The following is a 19,621-nucleotide window of genomic DNA, read 5'->3' as shown; positions in this document are numbered from 1 at the left end:
GTGTAACCTAATGCCAGTCAAGAGTTCCATTAAGAAAGAGAGCCTGGTATACCAAGTAAATTAAATTGGTACTTTCAAAGAACAAGATAATTCCAAACTGTGCAAATTCTCTCTTTAGTCATCATCCCACATGTGCTTACATAATTCATAACAGATTATATAAAATCTCACATTAAATTAGTTGAAAATCCAAAACATACACTGATATCTTCCATTTAAACAATTAAAAAGTTACATGTACATCAGTGATAACCTCAATTCTTTTCACTAAACCACCATGAAAATGAAAGAAAGTTGTACAGTTACATCTGAAAATGAGGGAATTCTCATTTCTGGTCATCCTCTTATATTTCATTTCACATGTATTAAGATTCAATATCCTGTTTATCCAAACAGTTATATTAGGTTGTTACCACATATTATTCTCCTGAAGGATAAAATATCTGGAAATTTGCTAGGCAAAATACTACCTGCTTTCTTATTATAGAAGGCAACCTCTAAGCCCCCAACAAGACCTCCCTTCTGACTCCTGCATAATACCCTCGCCTAAAGTGTGAGCTGCACTTGACTTGCTCCCAACAAACAGAATACAGCAGAAGCAGTAAGATGTCAGCACCAATATTAAGTTAAAAATTACTGACTTCCATCAGTCTTAGGATGCTCTCTCCAAGACAATCAATTGCCATGTCATGAGGCGGCCCTGTGGAGAAGCTCACATGGCACAGAACTGAGGCCTGCCAACAGCCACATGAGTGAGTATGGAAGTGGATCCAACCCAGTCAAGCCTTCAGATGACTACATCCCTGGCTGACACCTTGACTGCAGCCTTGCAAACTCATGAGACCCAGGTCAGAGCCAAGCAACTATGCTATTCCTTCCTGACTTACAAAAACTGAGATAATGTTTGTTGTTTTCAGCTAAGTTTTGAAGTATCTTGTTACATGGCCACAGATGATAAAACTCATCTAAACAAAACAACGCAAAACACTCAATCATCTGATTTATTCTTCATAACAATCCTCAATATTTGAAGTTATTTTTCCTACTTTTTGGAAAAATACTGAGAAGCAAAAAGATAACATAAAAGAACTGTCTAAATTCACACTATTTAAATGGCATAGACAGGATTCAAATATTCATCTTCTCACTCATTCAACAAATATTTATTGCACATTCAGTGCTAAGTTTTATGAATTCAAATACAGATATATCCCATGTCTGTCTTGGGTTTGGAGGCATCCCAGGTTCCCTTATTCAGAATAAGAAGGGCAACCCATTTTACAAAGTACCACATATATTACATGACTTGATGAAAATTGTAACTGTACTCACAAAAAAAAAAAAAAAAAAAAAAAAAACCTTAAAGAAACCCCTAATACAGGGGCACCTGAATGGCTCAGTTGGTTAAGCATCCAAGCACCTGGCTCTTGATTTTGTCTCAGGTCATGTCTCAGAGTCATGAGATTGAGCTGCATCAAGCTCTATGTTCGAGGAGTCTACTTGAAATTCTCTCCTCCCTCTCCTTTGGTACCTCCCCACTATGCTCTCCCCGAAAATAAAGAAATAAATCTAAAAAAAAAAAATCCCTAATACATAGATAAAATGGAAACATATATAGACAAATGATGGGAAATGGCTTTTAAACCCATATAATCAGTCACAAGCAGTTTGTGCCAGGTACCATGCAATGACTTGGGAATACAGTAGTAATCACATGATGGATGTGCTAGATGAAACACTGACTTTCTTTCACCTACTTTTACACTAAGCCTTTGAAAAACTAATGAACATAGCAAAGCAAGCAAAAGAGCACAAATGGCAAAATGCTTATCAAAAACTGGTCACGGGATCCCTGGGTGGCACAGCGGTTTGGCGCCTGCCTTTGGCCCAGGGCGCGATCCTGGAGACCCGGGATCGAATCCCACATCAGGCTCCTGGTGCATGGAGCCTGCTTCTCCCTCTGCCTATGTCTCTGCCCCTATCTCTCTCTCTCTCTCTGTGACTATCACAAATAAATAAAAATTAAAAAAAAAAAGATTTTAAAAGCTGGTCACTATAATTTTAATTTTTTCTAATAGAGGATACACTGCAAAAAATTAAAAATAAAAGTACTAGTAATCTCTGTTTTAGAAACAGAGCCCTATCTGTTGTTGGCTTTTACCTAACTTTATATTTTTTCATAGTTGCAATCAATATACCTACTATTCTGTAATCTACTCTCCATCTACAGCAAATACTCCTCTCTGATTATACATCTTCCTAATTATGCAAATGGGTACACACCAGGTAGATCTTGCTGCCACAGCATAATCTACTAGATTATTTGACTGGACATTTACTTTATAACCAATTTTTTTGTGAACTATAGATAATGAGGCAAGAAATACCTGCTTTTCTGAACTATGTCTTCTGAAAAAGCTTCAAAGAATGCAATTACTAAGTCAGATGACAGACTTCATCCACTGCCTTTTTCCCCTCAAAAAAAAAAAGGGTCAAATCAACACACCATTTCACATTATTGATACTAAGTGCTGCTATCCTTTTTTTTTTTTTTTCTTGCTATCCTTTTTTTAAAAAAAACTTTTACTACTGGGATCCCTGGGTGGCACAGCGGTTTGGCGCCTGCCTTTGGCCCAGGGCGTGATCCTGGAGACCCAGGATCGAATCCCACGTCAGGCTCCCAGTGCATGGAGCCTGCTTCTCCCTCTGCCTATGTTTCTGCCTCTCTCTCTCTCTCTCTCTCTGTGACTATCATAAAAAAAAAAAAAAAAAAAAAAAACCTTTACTACTGTAATAGTTGTAAAGTGGTACACTAATATGGCTCAGATATGAATTTTTCGTATCAAAGATTTTTCATGTTGTTTACTGACTTTATGTCCCTTTGTGTGGTTTACATTTTTTCCTAAACCGTTTTACCTTTAGACTTGCCAGTCCTACATATATTTTTCCTATTAGTACCTAAGAATAGGAAAAAATTTTAAAACAGTATGGGGCAGGGGCACCTGGCTACCTCAGTTGGAAGAGCATGCAACTCTGGATCTTGGGGTGTAGGTTCAATCCCCACGTTGATATAGAGATTACTTAAAAATAAAAAAAGAAGAATAGGGCAAAAGTAGGGGAAATATAGGAAGAAACAAAATCTGGGTTTTCTACTTCTTGAAAATCATCTTGTAATTTTCAACCTGTACCTACCTCACAATCTTTGAATGACTATGTCATACCTTGTCTCAAAACTAATCTGAACAGGTATCTTAAAGATTAAAGAGGAGCACAGTACTAAATAAAGAATAAAAATCTTGTAGTCACTACACTTGATTTTATTTTTTTAAAGATTTTATTTATTTATTCATGGGGGGGGGGCAGAGACACAGGCAGAGGAGAAGCAGGCCCCATGCAGGAAGCCTGATGTGGGACTCGATCCCAGGACCCCAGGATCACACCCTGGGCTGAAGGCAGGTGCCAAACCACTGAGCCACCCAAGGATCCCCACTACACCTGATTTTAAATTTTGGCTGCAGTTCTGATCTATGCACCTTCACTTTAAAAAAAAAAAAAAAAGACCCAATTCCCAATTTATTATTTTTTTTATTTTTTTTCCAATTCCCAATTTAAAAGTATGTGTTAAGAAGGCTGCCTGAATTTACAGGAACACCAGCCCATTCTAGCTCAAAAATTCTATAACAAAGGAGTTCAAATTTTGTTGCTGAGTGCTTATTTCCTCAACTGCAATATACTTTTTGCTATGTCAAATATTACATAATTAATAACTTCAATGGAAAGATTAAGGTGACAACTTCTCCAGTAAACTAAGGAAAGCCAGAATAATATAGTTCTGACATGTCAAACATCCCACATGTAAGTGCAAGGTAGGTGGAGTTCCATCTTTGGGAGTCACTGTCATGTGCATAAGAGAAAGGTGAGAGAAATTCAAGAACTTTTAAGTGGACTTCACTCCACTCCTCCTCCTTCCTTTATGAAAACTTATTATTATTGAAGTATAACAATTCTTGCCAAAGAGTACATAAATCACAAATGTACTTTCAAAGAGTTTCAATAAAGCAAATACATCCACATGACTAAGATTTTAAAAAGAAAATATCAGGACAGCCCCGGTGGCTCAGCGGTTTAGCGCCACCTTCAGCAGAGGGCGTGATCCTGGAGACCCAGGATTGAGTCCCACGTCGGGCTCCCTGCATGGAGCCTGCTTCTCCCTCTGCCTGTGTCTCTGCCTCTCTCTCTCTCTCTCTGTCTCTCATAAACAAACAAACAAACAACCCTAAAAATAAATAAATAAAATAAAAAAGAAAATATCGGGCAGCCCGAGTGGCTCAGCGGTTTAGCGCCGCCTTCAGCCTGGGTTGCGATCCTAGAGACCCGGAATCGAGTCCCGCATTGGGCTCCCTGCATGGAGCCTGCTTCTCCCTCTGCCTGTGTCTCTGCCTCTCTCTCTCTTTCATTAATAAATAAAAAAACCTTTAAAATAAATTTAAAAAAAAAGAAAGAAAAAGAAAATATCTGGGGTTCCTGGATGGCTCAGTTGGCCAAGGGTCCAATTCTTGATTTTAGCTCAGGTCTTAATTTCAGGATCATGAGTTCAAGCCCTGCCACTGGGCTCCACAATGGGCATGGAGCCTACTTAAAATATAAAAAGTTAATAGAAATAGAAATAAAAAAGAAAATATCAGGAGCTTTCAAAAATCTTCATGTCCCTCCAGTCAACCCTTCCCAAAACAAGCACTATTTTTGACTTTCATCTCCAAAGATTAGATTTGCCTGTTGTTTAAACTTTTTTATGCCTGGCTTCTTACAGGAACCATTATGGGAGATTCATCCACATTGTTACAGAGAAGAGCAGCTTGTTCTTTTGCACGACTGTACAGGAACTCATTGTGTAGATAGACCACAATATATGACTCTGCTGCTGACTGAAGTTGTTTTTAGCTTTTTGCTATATGAATTGTGCTATGAGCATTCTTGAATATGAAATTTAGTATATGTTTGTATTTCTGTTGATATATACCTAAAAGTGAAATGGCCAGAGTGAAATGAGGTATATTCAACTTTAGTAAGCACTACTAAATCTTATCCCTGAAAAATGAGTACTAACTTTACCTATTTTTACCTGTTTTACTCAAACCTCTAGCAAACATCAACATGAGTGCTTTCCTCTATGGACAAACACAATTAAAGACGAAGGATTAAAAATAAAGAAGAAACTTATACATGCATCAATCCCCCAGGTCCACAGCCCAGGGACACACATGTAATCAAATAACCTAAAATTTGTCAAATTTTCCTTGACAAAATGCATCCATTTATCTCAACTAATCCTTATTACAATCATAAGAGTTAAGTTAAACATCATCACCTCAATTGTTCTGTGAGGAAAGGGATACTTATAGGGGGAATTTCCCAAGGTCATAGAGCTAAGTAGTGACCAAATCAGACATAGAACACAGGTGTTCAAACTCCTAAACCTGGGTTTACTCACAGACTTAATCCACTGAAAGAAGCAAAAAAATTCCAGAAAAACTAATGAAGAGGAAGCTCTGGGATCAAAGTCTAACAAACTTTAAAAGGGCAACAGACATACTATGCATGGTACAGCTTATATAGACAACGACTACCGACATTTCTAAAAGGGGAAGATGGAACCAAATGTGTTAATCTTGGGGCACCTGGGTGGCTCCATTCAGTTAAGCAACAGACTCTTGGTTTTGGCTCAGGTCATAGCTTCAGGTCATGAGATCCAGCCCCACACTGGACTCCATGCTCAGCGTGCAGTCTGCTTGTCCCTTGTACCTCTGCCCCTCCCACCGCCTTCTTGCTTTCTCTCTCTCAAATAAATAAAGTCTTTAAAAAAAAAAAAAAAAGCATACCCCTCAGAAATGTTTTTTTTTTCCCCTCAGAAATGTTAAGACCCATTCTTCAATATAAAAATTTCACTCGAGAAATTCTTTTGAGAGGAAAAAAATGACTTCAAGCACCATCTAATAAAATAAATTTCCAATTACTACTAATATAACTAAAAATTACACTGAATTCAAGAATTGCTCTAAAACATCCAAATAAATCCTTAACCATTTAAATGATTACAGTATATTTGTATTTGTGTAGATTTGAGTTGAGAGTGAAAATCTCAAGAAGAATTTGATCTATAGGATTGGTTTAAAAAACAAAAACAAAAAAACAAAAAAACACAGAGGGCAGCCCCAGTGGCCGAGCGGTTTAGCGCCACCTTTGGCCCGGGGTATAATCCTGGAGTCTTGGGATCGAGTCTCATGTTGGGCTCCCTGTATGGAGCCTGACTTCTTCCTCTGCCTCTCTTTCTCTTCTGCCTCTGCCTCTCTCTCTGTCATAAATAAATAAAATCTTAAAAAAAAAAACACACATAATTTGTGTATTACTGGTCTAATTTAAAATAAAAGCTAAATATTAGGGCAGCCTGGGTGGCTCAGCGGTTTAGCGCTGCCTTCAGCCCAGGGCGTGACTGGAGACCCAAAATCCAGTCCTGCATCGGGCTCCCTGCATGGGGTCTGCTTCTCCCTCTGCCTGTGTCTCTGCCTCTCTGTCTCCATGTCTCTCATGAATAAATAAATAAAATCTTAAAAAAAAAAAAAAAAAGCAAAATATTAAAAGCCATTCCCAGGCAACTTAGAGGATGCTATCTAAAGTTCCTTTCATGTCTACAAAGTCTAGAATTCCACAGTGGCCAGTGAGGGATACCCACAAGGCCCTCCTCAGCATTTCAAACCAAAGTCCTCCTCCTTCCATAATATCAGAACAATAATAAGGTTGAGTAAGCAAATATTTTAGTTGATTTCTTATAATCTTAACAGAATAATTTGTAAACAAGATTGAAAAGTAAACATAACTGAATAATTTACAAATTTAATGGCTGACCCAAATATTCCTAACCTACAGTCCATAAATGAACTTGGGGGCCATGAATCCTTGAACGAGAAGTAAATATTATGCTGGCATGCTTTCTTTTATCAGGGAAAAAGGTGTAAGGTTTTTGTAAGAGTCTTAAAGGTATCTATGACCTTCAAAAGATAAAGAAACACAAATTTAAAATGTATTTTCTTCTATTCAAAAGAGCAAATATGACTGTTTTATAATCAAACTATACAATCTATATAATACAAGTTATGATCTTATATCAACAGTAACTAAGAATGTACAAAAGGTGCTAAAATGCAAATGTATGACATATATAAACATTTTCCCAATGGCAGTAAATACTTAGTTGTTTCTGACTTAATGTATTAAGTATGAATAGGATTTTTCTAAAAATTAAATTAAATTAAAATGTAATATTGGTTTTAGTCTGGTCTAATTGAGTAGACTTCCTAAGGAGAAAGAGCAGTAAAAGGGCACCTGTGTGCATGTTTGACTCACAGCCAAAAATGGTGTTTATGGAAAACTTCAGATGGAGCGAAGAGGCACTCAGCCAATAAAATCTACAGCTGTGAGACTTGGAACTTACAAGTACCCAAACTCCAAAAGCAAAAGTGGAATTATGGGACAGACTTTGAAGCTTGTTTATGTGCAAATTTTTCTAGTAAGAAACTTTGTATTCCTCTATTCAGATATACATTCTCTGATCAACACTAAAAATATTTTCTAACACCAGAGAAAATAGTGAAAGGAAATCCCATCCAGGTGTTAGTATTTACTTTTTTTCCCCACAATTAATTGTAAACAAAACTCAGGATGGCTAGGATGGAGAAGTTTAAGTTTTATATCCAAAGATGTGTAACTTTTCTCCCATCCTAACCCGAGAGGTTACAATCTGCTCCACTCATTAACACTGGTCCTGAAAACACAATCCCTGACCGGAAGAGACAGACTGGAGGGGCTGCAGCATATCAAAATCTCCTTGAAAAAAAATACCTCTTGTGGTATTTTTTTAACTGAACCCTCATGTTCAGTCATCTGATGGTATATACCCTAACACTGCCGCAAATCTCTAGGGAAGAAGACGATCAGCAGCTGGGCTTGAATGCAGAACTGAAAAGGGACTAGGCATCTTCTAAAGAAAGCGAGGTATACTATATAAGAAAGAACATAGAACACGGCTAAAGTTTTAAAGTTGAAAGATTATCCATGTACATAGGCAGGACACTATACTCCAACTAAAGCATCTGTTAGTCTCAAGTACAAGTTGGTATAGTTATGGACTATACACTGGATTACTTTAGCCAGAAAGAAAATCAAATACCTTTAGGGACAGAGATCTGAATTTAATATAGAACAATGTATCTGGTCTTGGCACCTTGCTTAATCATTATAATTTTTAATAAAAAATAAACCAAAGAACAGATATTTACCACTTATGTTCATTCATAAAAGAAATGTTTTAGAACCATCTTTAACTAAAGTCAGTAATTCTGTTTAGATGGGCCCATGTGTCTTAGGGTGAAGTTGATATACCATCTATGTCGAGATCAGTTTCATCTCAGCTAACCTGGCAATCTCAACCAGGAATGAATAGTACTGCTCAGACTATTAAATGGGAGTACTGTGCTCCTGAGTGGACACTCCAAAGCTGGTCTACTATCCACACAATTAGCAACTAGGAATGGTCTATAAACCACAGCAAGACTTTTAAATTACAGAAATCCAGAAACCAGAACCCTTCTTCACTTGAGACATTTCTTTCTTGACAATCATCTCGCCAAATCATTTCTGCCTTAATATATTCTGAAACAGAGTATATTATGGAAAGAGGCTTCTAAGTTTGGTAAAATCCTTCACCATCTTAATTATCATAATGTTGATGCGAGACACATGGCAGATACACTCCTGTACTTTCTAAAAGGCAGTGTCACACTGTATTTGCTAAGGCTTTTTCTTCCCCAGTCAACTGTCAATTGATATACAGTATAATTCCCTACCAGTGTGTACAGGGAATAAGCATCACCATCACAAGTCCCTACTTTATGCTTTTACTTTCTCTAGTTCTGAAGGTCAAAGTTTCCAATGCTGTGTCTGAACTTGTATTGAAATGTTTGGCATTACAGAACAAAGAAGGAATTAATACTTTCTTTTTAATTGTGGGGGAGGGGAAGGAATCTACAAAGACGGATTTTACCTTCTAAGTAGCATTATATTGGTCTACATTAATAATTTTCCCAGCAGGCCTTCCATGATTTTACTTTGAACAATCACAGCCTTTGTTTCTCAGATCCTCTTACATGTGACATTTGATCAAAGTTTTAAAATCAGCAGCTAACAGAGGTGGAGAGAAGTACTGCTCAGTAAAAGCATTACACAAAACCATCCCACAGCTCACTTTAAGGTTGCTACAAGTTAGATCACAGTCGTTTTCTAGGTAAACACTATTTAGATGTTAAGTTAAATTTGCTGTACCCTGAACACCATAAACCTCTCAGGAAACCATCCTCATTACTAAAGCATGCCTTAAGATAATTCTTCAGCTCCTTGACACAGGTGTGTTTTTTAAAGATAAGTGCAAGGTAGCAAACAATTAAATCTATTCTTATTTAAGATTTCTGCACATAGCCTTAAAAAAAAGAAGAAGAAGAAGAAGAAGAAGAAGAAAAAAAGGCCTGTCTCCTTGTCCCTCCCTTACAAAAATTCAGGTAACTAAATCACCTATATAATCAGTTTTAGAATTAGTGGCAGCCATTCTAGTGAGATGGAATATGAAAAGAAAACTAGTAAAATCAATTAATTAATTCATGCTTAAAAGTCCTTATCCAAGGAAACCTTCCCTGTAGAAATGGAGAAAAAAAAGGAATAGTAAAGGCAGTATCTCACACTTCAACATGCTATATAAGGAAAGACGGCTAAAAGGAAATCTTGCAGGGAATTTTATCCCTTTGAACTTTCAAATAAACTCTTAAGTAAGATTATGCAAACTTACTAAAGACCGGTCCTGATTAGAGGGAAAAAATGCACCCCTTCTCCAAGTCAGTTCTGGAGGCTTTCTCCAGAATTGTTAAGGTTTGTGTTGGGTAAAGAAAGACCTCCTAACAAACCAGCATTCTTTTCCACATGATCAGAGCTCATTGGCCCCCCTGCGGACTAAGTGACCAATCACATCATCTTCAGCTGAAACTAGCCCCCACGACATTATAAACAGAGGAATGTGAACTGTAAATCCAGTCCAAGAAGAGAACCCACAAGCTAGCCTTGTAGATTAAAGTTACCTTATCAAAAGGACAGACTCTGCAAGTTTCCTCAAGACCTACCTGTGCACACAGACTGACCCAGCAAAAGTACTGGTGAGTACATGAAATAATATTCATTCTTATTTCTTTCCTTAAGAGGAACAGAAAGAAATTGAGTGGCAAATAGGGACAGAGCTAGATATTGCCAATAGATTTTTAAAACAAAGATATTACCTTCAGGGTCATACATTAAGGTTCTTTATTCTTTTTCCTTAAATTTTAGAAATGGAGTAATAGCCCTACTGAAAGCATTACTAGAAATTTTCTTGTTTTATTAAATGTACACCAATCCCATGTTACAGTACAGAAATAAGCAGAAATGAAAGGCCCTAAAAAAATTCAGGGGCTTTTTTGTTTTCACCTCTCTTCCTTGGATTTTAGATAGAAGGATGATAGATAGATAGATGATAGATAGATAGATAGATGATAGATAGATAGATAGATAGATAGATAGATAGATAGATAGATAGATAGATAGATAATCTTTCTTTTGGAAGGGAGTAAAAAACCCAAAATGAGTATACAAGAACAATCTCCGCACACACAATTTTTTATTTCATGAAAAAAGTGATGACTATCTAGTTTTAAATGTCTTTTTAAGTATAGAATTACCAAAATTAGTAGGTGCTTCTACAAATAAGAAATTAAAATATAAAAGATTCTCTGAGCTTATATAAGAGAGAAATCACACTGTTTGCCCCAATTATAGAGGGTAGGAGAGATGACTTTAAGACTTTATACAATCAGTTTTTACACTAGATGTGAACAAATACATAGTAATATTGTGATCATTTAACATTTGTAGTTATAGCCTATTATCTTAACTGTTTAATATGAACTACACTACCACCTTACAACATGGCAATAAAAAAGATATAATTTTAAGTACTACAAACCAAATGAGTAAAACAAATCCATAATTTCGACAGCCACCGAAGCAGCCAAACTATCATTTTTATAAAGTAGTGTTTTTATCCACCGAAGTTTGTAAATGAGCAAATACTTTACAGCCCACACACAGAGAGAAAAAACAAACCTTCTCAAGCTTCAATTCTATTTTCTATTGGGATCAGTTAGTAAGAATCATATAAATACAAACCAAGACAAACATACTCAAAGGGTATTTGTACACCTGGAAAGATATGAAAATTACTTGGAAATATAATAGTATAAATATAATGATGCCTGTCAGTCACTTTTAAATTTGATGAAGAGAAAAATCTACATGTATCAGGCAACAATAATGTAATTTTCAAATACCACACAAGCAGATGTAAAACACATAAGAGAAAAAAGAAAAAAAATAATATAAAAAACCTATGTCAGTTGAGGGAAATAGAAATAAATTTTAAAACTTGTAGAATTTTAAAAGATCGTATTATTTAATTCCCTTTTGTCTCTCTTTTTTTAATATAAGGAAGCCTGGCCAAGGGGACTGGGTGGCTTGCCCAGCTGACACAGCTATGTAACCAACAGAGCCAGAGCATGGTCAGCTAGATTCCCTACCTTGTTTTAGTTATACTAAACCATACTCTTCATATAAATCCAAAGATGGACTTATTCAGGGCAATCGTTAAATGGGGATCAAAATCTGAGAATACTCCACTTACCAACACAATTTAAAAAAGATCCAGCAAAGCCTTATATATAAAAAGGAGACGGCTTCACTGTTTTGATATTAGCCTTGACATCCCTGTTCAAAGGTTTTTTTTCCTCACATATTTAGTTAATTCCAAGAGAAAAAGAATGAAATTGTTGAAGCCCAGAGTAAGTGCTACAAAGCTGTAGGTAATAACAATCCTGAAAAAGCCCAAATAATAATAATTTTGTTAGCTATAATATATACAGAAAGGCTATCTCCCTAGGTAATGAGTTTTAGAACTTAATAACTTAAGGTGAAAATCAAGAATCACAAAGTTCTCCCTACAAAAAACTATTGTTAAACAATCAGCAATTAGTAGCATTCACCAGGACAGTGGATCCTAAAGTACAATACGCACTAGAGTACAAGGTCCATCATGGGCATTTTCACACAGATGGGAAGCAAGAAACAAGTTGAAACTAATATAATATCAGATACCAATTTCACCTCAAAAAACGAAAAAAAATTAGAAAAGAAAAAGAAACCATTAAGGACAATACAGTGGTGATTCACAACCTTTCTGAAGGAATCCAATTAACATTTATTATATCCTTCTTCCTCTTTTAAGGTCAAAATGGCTTTTCTTTTATAAAATTAGTATGATATATTCTAGAAATTATTTTCTCACCTGGTAAAATACAAATTTGGCAATGCTATGTAAGAAGTTTCCTCTCCACATTTTAATTTGTACTGGTCTATAATATTCAGAAGATTAGACTACATAATAATTGTGGCTGTACTGATCTTCAAATTTTACAAGATGTCTTCCTTAACTGAAAATATATTTCCTGACCACAAATCTTAGGTCTGAACCTAAGCATTCCTAAAGACCAAATATTCTATAATGACTCCTAAACAAAACTAGTCAAATGGAATGTAGTATTATTCACAAAAGGCTAACCAGGATCAAAATATCTATTTCTGAAGCACTGACTCTGGACTATGGACTTGGTGTGAGATTCACTAATAACACTACCTTTGTGATCCTAGGAAATTCACTATGCCTCAGTTTCCTTATCTGTAAAATAGAAATTACAATGGTACTTACTACTGGGAAAGTTAAGGAACACTATTAATAATAGTAATAAAGCAACTAACACTAGAAGGTTACTCTGCACTAGGCATTTGAAAGTATTTGGTATTATTACTGCCACATAGTAAACAATATATGTTGGCCAATATTATTAATCATTACTGTCATGAGAATCATTTGTGAAGTCAACAATAGTTTAAGACAGATACTTGAGATAGTTATGGGGACTGAAAGAACATCTACTAGAAGCTAAAAATATGGCTGTCAAAGACAATCTTGAAAATATAATGCCAATCATCTTGGGAAAGATTTTTTTTTCACCAAACTTTCTTGTAGTAAGAAAATTAGCATCTTGTAGTAAGAAAATTAACCAGTAAAGTTAGCCAGACGAGGATAATATTACAAACAATCTAAGGCCCCCATCTGCCTAACCCTTGGTGACATCATCTGAGAAACAGAATAATAATGTCTATCTTGCTGGGGCACTTGGATGATTCAGTCAGTTAAGTGTCTGACTCTTCATTTTGGCTCAGGTCATGATCTCGGGATCCTGGGATCCACTTTTGCCACAGGGTTCCACGATCGGCAGGGGATCTGCTTGAGGATTCTATCTTCCTTTTCCCCTCCCCCTCTTCGCATTCTCTCTGCCTCTAATAAACAAATAAATCTTAAGAACAAACCCAAAAGAAAAGTCTATCCTGCTGACATACCAAGGAATTAGATATAATGCAATATGAAGATACCTAGCACAGTGAAAATTATTGCTGTTGTTGTTACTTTCAAAAGGACAGAGATAAGGTCTCCTAAAACATTTAAAGAATCTAGCAAAATGAGTCATTAAGTAGCTATGTTAAGGAAAAAAAATACACTAATAATAATAAAGACTACTTGTCAGAATAATGAATTATAAAGCATTAATGACCTAAGACTTTAAGTTTATATGAAACTAAAATGGTTAGGGCAGCCCAGGTGGCGCAGTTTAGCGCCGCCTGCAGCCTGGGGCGTAATCCTGGAGACCAGGGATTGAGTCCCACGTCAGGCTCCCTGCATGGGGCCTGCTTCTCCCTCTGCCTCCCTCTGCCTCCCTCTCTCTCTCTCTCTCTGTGTCATGAATAAATTAAAAAAATAAATAAATAAAATAAAATCTTTTAAAAAAAAAAATAAAATGGTTATTACTGTAAATAAATTTTAACCATTATCCCAGTGTTCCATCAGTAATTCAAATCTGAAGAAAATACAAGAGAATGTCTCTAAGTCACTGATATCTGTTAAATTAGCCTCAAGGAGAAAGGGAAATTACATACCCAACTAGCCAATGTCTAATTCCAATTATCACAGGAAGGCAGTCTCCACAGCCCCAAAGTCCCTAGACACAGGAAAAGATCCAGCAAACTCAACCAACAACTTAGCTCCAATGCCTCTACTCCCTTTAAGTGTCACCGTCATTCAAAACATAGGAAGGGACAAAACAAAACAAAACATAGGAAGGGGATATATAATACTCTCAACAGCATCTACTTCTGAGGGAAGCAGGTAGGCAAAGAGTCAAACGTAAACTCCTAGCACTGCACTGTGACAAAAAGAAAGAAAAAGCAAAGCTGCATTTTCCAGTCTGTTCCTGTGAGATCCACATAAAAGTCTTAAGACATAGAAATCGTCACACAGAAAGCATACCTTAGATTTCTTCTCACCACACAGAGAAAAACACACCCACTGATTTACAGTTTAACTGTTTACAGCTAAAAACGAATTATATTAATTATTTTTCAAAAATGGCCATGTGGTGCCTTAATGGTTATTTTAGTTCATTAAACTTGAAGCTTTTCTCTGGTTTACTTACTTTCAAAACTAGTATTACCTAGGAACCTCTACCTAGAATTTCTTACTTATCTAAGAAAATAATGTTCTCCCCATTCCACAATCTAATCAGAATCTAGAATATTCAGAGGATGACAATGCATTAGACAAAGGAAAGAATCCATGAAAATGGCCACAAAGCGACAAAAACAAAGCCTATTCATAAAACTTTCAATAGGCTAATTAAAAATCATACATTAGAACTATGGATCTAAAAGCTTAGTTCTGTCCTAGCATGGAATTCAGCTTCAAAACATTTGCAGACAGTGTAACACTGCATTTCCAAATGATTTCTAGTTATTTACATAAAGGAACACATATATTTAATTTATTCATTTAAATTATGAGTTATTCATAATTATTAATTATAAAAACGTTATTTACACTAATGTTTAGTCAAATCAATAAATACTTTATGTGCAAGAGACAAAGATATCAAAGGGACATGAACCATAACCCCAAGCTTTAAGGATTTTGAAATATACTTGGAAATATTAAAATAGCAAACAATATTTTAACAGTCATTCAAGGAAACAATAAGAGATATCCGAAGGCAAGTGATGATTAGGCAACAAATGAATGGCTTAGTCAATAAGTATTGTCTCTTTTCTCTTACGTGAAGAGAAAAAGAGCTGTTAGACTGGGAAAGCCTACCCAGTAGCCAGGTAAGTATTCCAAAAAAAGGAGAAAGTGGATGAGGTCTCAGAATTAATATTAACTGTAAAACCGTTAAGAGCTTACTAATTTATTCTTTGTTTCAGAAATTACAGCCTGAGATGGATGGCAGTAATTGCAAAGTTATTGCTCCTCTCCTAACTCAGAGATACCGGAGGATGGTCACCAAGGATGGCCACAGCACACTTCAAATGGATGGTGCTCAAAGAGGTCTTGCATATCTGCGAGATGCTTGGGGAATCCTAATGGACATGCGCTGGCGCTGGATGATGTTGGTCTTTTCTGCTTCTTTTGTTGTCCACTGGCTTGTCTTTGCAGTGCTCTGGTATGTTCTAGCTGAGATGAATGGTGATCTGGAACTAGATCATGATGCCCCACCTGAAAACCACACTATCTGTGTGAAGTACATCACCAGTTTCACAGCTGCATTCTCCTTCTCCCTGGAGACACAACTCACAATTGGTTATGGTACCATGTTCCCCAGTGGTGACTGTCCAAGTGCAATCGCCCTACTTGCCATACAAATGCTCCTAGGCCTCATGTTAGAGGCTTTTATCACAGGTAATTGTTTTTGTTCTTTTAAAAAAAAAAAATTACAAGTGGTTTGGAGAAGGGATAGCCAATTATAAGCAACTGTGGTATGTATAGAATAATTCATTTGCATTATCAGCCGGTAATATCTAAGACTGAAGAAAGACTAGGGGAATAAGAGATGAAATTATATGAACCCTGACCCTATGCTTAAACTTTACCTATTTGGACTCCTTAAGAAAAAAGGGATTATTAATGACACTAACTTGCAGCAACATCTTACACAAAAAGAATATTAACAAAAAGTCTAAAAGGCATTTTTTCAGAGAAACTAAATACTTTTGTCAGATAAGTGGATAAATATGTTAAATGCACATTTTGACAATCATTTTACCTAACAGAAGAATTTTATTTTCTTTTACTAGGTTAAAATTTCCTCCTCTGAGTTTATCTGTTCAACATTTACTCATTATCAGTAAACCCAGAGCACCAAAGTCAGCATTATATTTAGAGATCAAGTATACACATTCTTACTGAATATACGTCCACAAAGATTAATGAAATTTTATTTATAAACCTGGTAACACATAAAACTTTCCTGTAATTAAGTAGGACGTCATTTTTGTAAGTGGTGTGTATATATAGTTTAAAAATCAAAAAACAAATCAAAAAGAAAACCTGGCCTTAACATACTATGCAATAATAATCTGAAAAGGTAAGTAATGAGCCAAATGAAGGGTGATCTGGAATGAAGTCCAGTGTGCTGCCAACTGGCTCTGTAAACTGTAACAAATCACTTAACTTCCCTACTCAAGTTCTTAAACTGGTCAGCCATTAGATAAAATTTAGGGGATTCATGAACTTAGGAAAAACTTACTTCTTTTGTCACTAGCCCCTAACTGAAAATTACCATTTCCTTCCATTATAAACATAGGCAACAAAAACAATAGTATCAGCATACCCATAACTCTGATTCAAACAGCAATCACTGATATTTTCATATCACACTACAATACTCCCCAAAGTACACTATTAAACCTGCCAATATATTTTGCTGTTTAATGCATTTATAAAGCACATACAGTACTATAAATTTTTAAATGTTCAACTCGATTTCAGTATATTTGGTTTCCTTCGTATGTCTTTTATTTTATGCATTTAAAGCATAATTATGATAAGAGGACCACAGATCTCACCAGCCTGCCAACAAGATTTGTGGCACAAAAATGGTTAAGAAATCCTGACCTACAGCTTGGGGGCACAGAAGATGCACTTTTATTTTTTTTTAAATTTTTATTTATTTATGATAGTCACGGGGGGGGGGGGGCAGAGACATAGGCAGAGGGAGAAGCAGGCTCCATGCACCGGGAGCCTGACGTGGGATTCGATCTCGGGTCTCCAGGATCGCGCCCTGGGCCAAAGGCAGGCGCTAAACCGCTGCGCCACCCAGGGATCCCAGAAATGCACTTTTAAAGGTACACTGAAAACACTTTAGAGCCAAAGCCTTATAAAATAAAGGGGAGGGAAGAGGTTGTATAAGTTTCAAAGTTAAAAATTCCTCAATGTATCAATCATTCTACTGGTCCCCTTCCCACCCTAAATCATTCGACTCTGAATCTAATTTCTACTTCAACTTGAAATAATCTAATTACAAATGAATTTCATTTATTTTGTTACTTTTTTTTAAATTGGGGGCAGAAATATAAGAAATGATCATTCTCTGATTTTGTAAGAAATGAAAAGAAAGTTACATTTCTATGTAACAAAATGAATTCTGTTTAAGCCTTCTGAAATCATAGTTTTAAAATAAGGATGTATGTACATGTTGAAAATTCTTCAGGCAAATGAGACTATCCAAATTAACAATGTATTTATCAATTCGTAACTCACTTGGAGTAGAAGTGTATAACTATTTGATATACCCTTCTCATTCGGAAATAGTATTCATATTTCAAGTGTTCATTCTAAAAAAAAATTCACTGATTTCTAATTTAGGTGCCTTTGTGGCGAAGATTGCCCGGCCAAAAAATCGAGCTTTTTCAATTCGCTTTACGGACTTAGCAGTAGTAGCTCACATAGATGGCAAACCTAATCTAATTTTCCAAGTGGCCAACACTCGACCTAGTCCTCTGACTAGTGTCCGAGTCTCAGCTGTACTCTATCAGGAAAGGGAAAATGGTGAACTCAACCAGACCAGTGTGGACTTCCACCTTGATGGCATCAGTTCTGAGGAATGTCCATTCTTTATCTTTCCACTAACCTATTATCACTCCATTATACCATCAAGTCCTCTTGCTACTCTGCTCCAGCATGAAAATCCTCCCCACTTTGAATTAGTTGTGTTCCTCTCAGCAATGCAGGAAGGCACTGGAGAAATATGCCAAAGGAGGACGTCCTACCTACCCTCCGAGATCATGTTACATCACTGTTTTGCGTCTCTGTTGACCCGGGGTTCCAAAGGTGAATATCAAATCAAGATGGAGAATTTTGACAAGACCGTTCCTGAACTTCCAACTCCTCTGGTCTCCAAGAGCCCAAATAGGACTGACATGGACATCCATATCAATGGACAAAGCATGGACAATTTTCAGATCTCAGAAACAGGACTGACAGAATAAGACGTCTCCATGACACCCTGTTTTTTAATGTATTAAATATACCCAGCCAGTTATGCAGCTACTTCTCTTTCATCATATCTCATGTTTTCTCTTTTTTTCAATGCTGATTACACCTCTGATTACATCATAGTAATCAAGCCTATGCCCATAAAAAAGGCTGAGCTAACAATACACATTCTGGAAATATAACATTCTACCTTACAAATCTGTACTGTGGTTATCTGCTGAAATCAATGCATCTCAACGTGACAGGTATTTATACAGAAATGTTGATGGATTCATATTAAAGTGGTATGGTATCACTAATGAAGGTAAAATGGGACAATAAAGTTTAACACACCTGAACTCTAAAATCAATCACAATCTCTCATTTTCATCTGCAAGTGAAGCAACAGTCTAGTCTTAAACCTAGCTCCCTGTGTAGAATGATGATTTCACAATATTTAGTGAACATCATTTTAAAACTCTTATTTTTGCAAGACAACAAAGATCATTCCTCTGGTTCTTCATACAACAAAACTGGAGTTAAGTATTACCCTCTCAATTTTTACCACCTAAGAACAAAAATTCACACACACACACACACACACACACACACACACACACACACAGCAATGTATATAGATTTATACATAGCTCTAAAAGTATTTGAGCATGACACTCAAACACATGCACATGTTCATGTATTTGTGGCAGAAAGTGATCAGATCAAGTAAGAGCTCCAGGCTGAATGCAACCCGTAATTTTGTAAGGAGATGCAAAATTCTATCTCCTATAAAGTAAGCTTGCATAATAATCAAATAGTGATTTAAAAATTACAATTAACGATTCATTTGAATGGCTTCTGACCTAAGTAAAAACATTCCCTTCTTACCTGTGATCCATTCAGTGGTATAAAAAAAACAGGACACCCTAAGTAACTCATAAATGCAAATATATTTAAGGCTTTAGATATAAAAGTTCAGTTACTTATAATTCAAATAGGAAAAACATCTCCAATAGATAAAGCAAAAAATTAGGCAACAAGTATTTTCAAACCCAAATTCCTGTTTCCAACTTCAAATAG

General features: G+C 36.1%; 2 protein-coding genes across 8 annotated transcripts in view; one reads left to right on the top strand and one right to left on the bottom strand.

Annotated features, from left to right (window-relative positions):
* The window catches only part of GIGYF2 (GRB10 interacting GYF protein 2), a 136,272-nt gene that overhangs the window by 55,289 nt on the left and 61,362 nt on the right, over positions 1 to 19,621 (bottom strand). The window lies entirely within an intron of this gene.
* KCNJ13 (potassium inwardly rectifying channel subfamily J member 13) lies at positions 10,022 to 18,900 on the top strand. Its single transcript, XM_025463475.3, has 3 exons — positions 10,022 to 10,253; positions 15,493 to 15,967; positions 17,933 to 18,900. The coding sequence occupies exons 2-3, from the start codon at positions 15,508 to 15,510 to the stop codon at positions 18,553 to 18,555; spliced, it is 1,083 nt and encodes a 360-aa protein (XP_025319260.1). The 5' UTR covers positions 10,022 to 10,253; positions 15,493 to 15,507; the 3' UTR covers positions 18,556 to 18,900.

This window comes from Canis lupus, chromosome 25 (assembly GCF_003254725.2).
Source record: "Canis lupus dingo isolate Sandy chromosome 25, ASM325472v2, whole genome shotgun sequence".
Classification (NCBI taxonomy): domain Eukaryota; kingdom Metazoa; phylum Chordata; class Mammalia; order Carnivora; family Canidae; genus Canis; species Canis lupus.
The sequence above is the reverse complement of the archived record's forward strand: the minus strand, read 5'-3'. Positions and strand labels throughout refer to the sequence as shown.

Coding starts and splice junctions, on each gene's coding strand:
- KCNJ13 (XM_025463475.3), top strand. CDS start 15,508: ATGGATGGCAGTAATTGCAAAGTTATTGCTCCTCTCCTAACTCAGAGA. Junction 15,968..17,932: donor GTTAGAGGCTTTTATCACAG/GTAATTGTTTTT, acceptor TTTCTAATTTAG/GTGCCTTTGTGGCGAAGATT.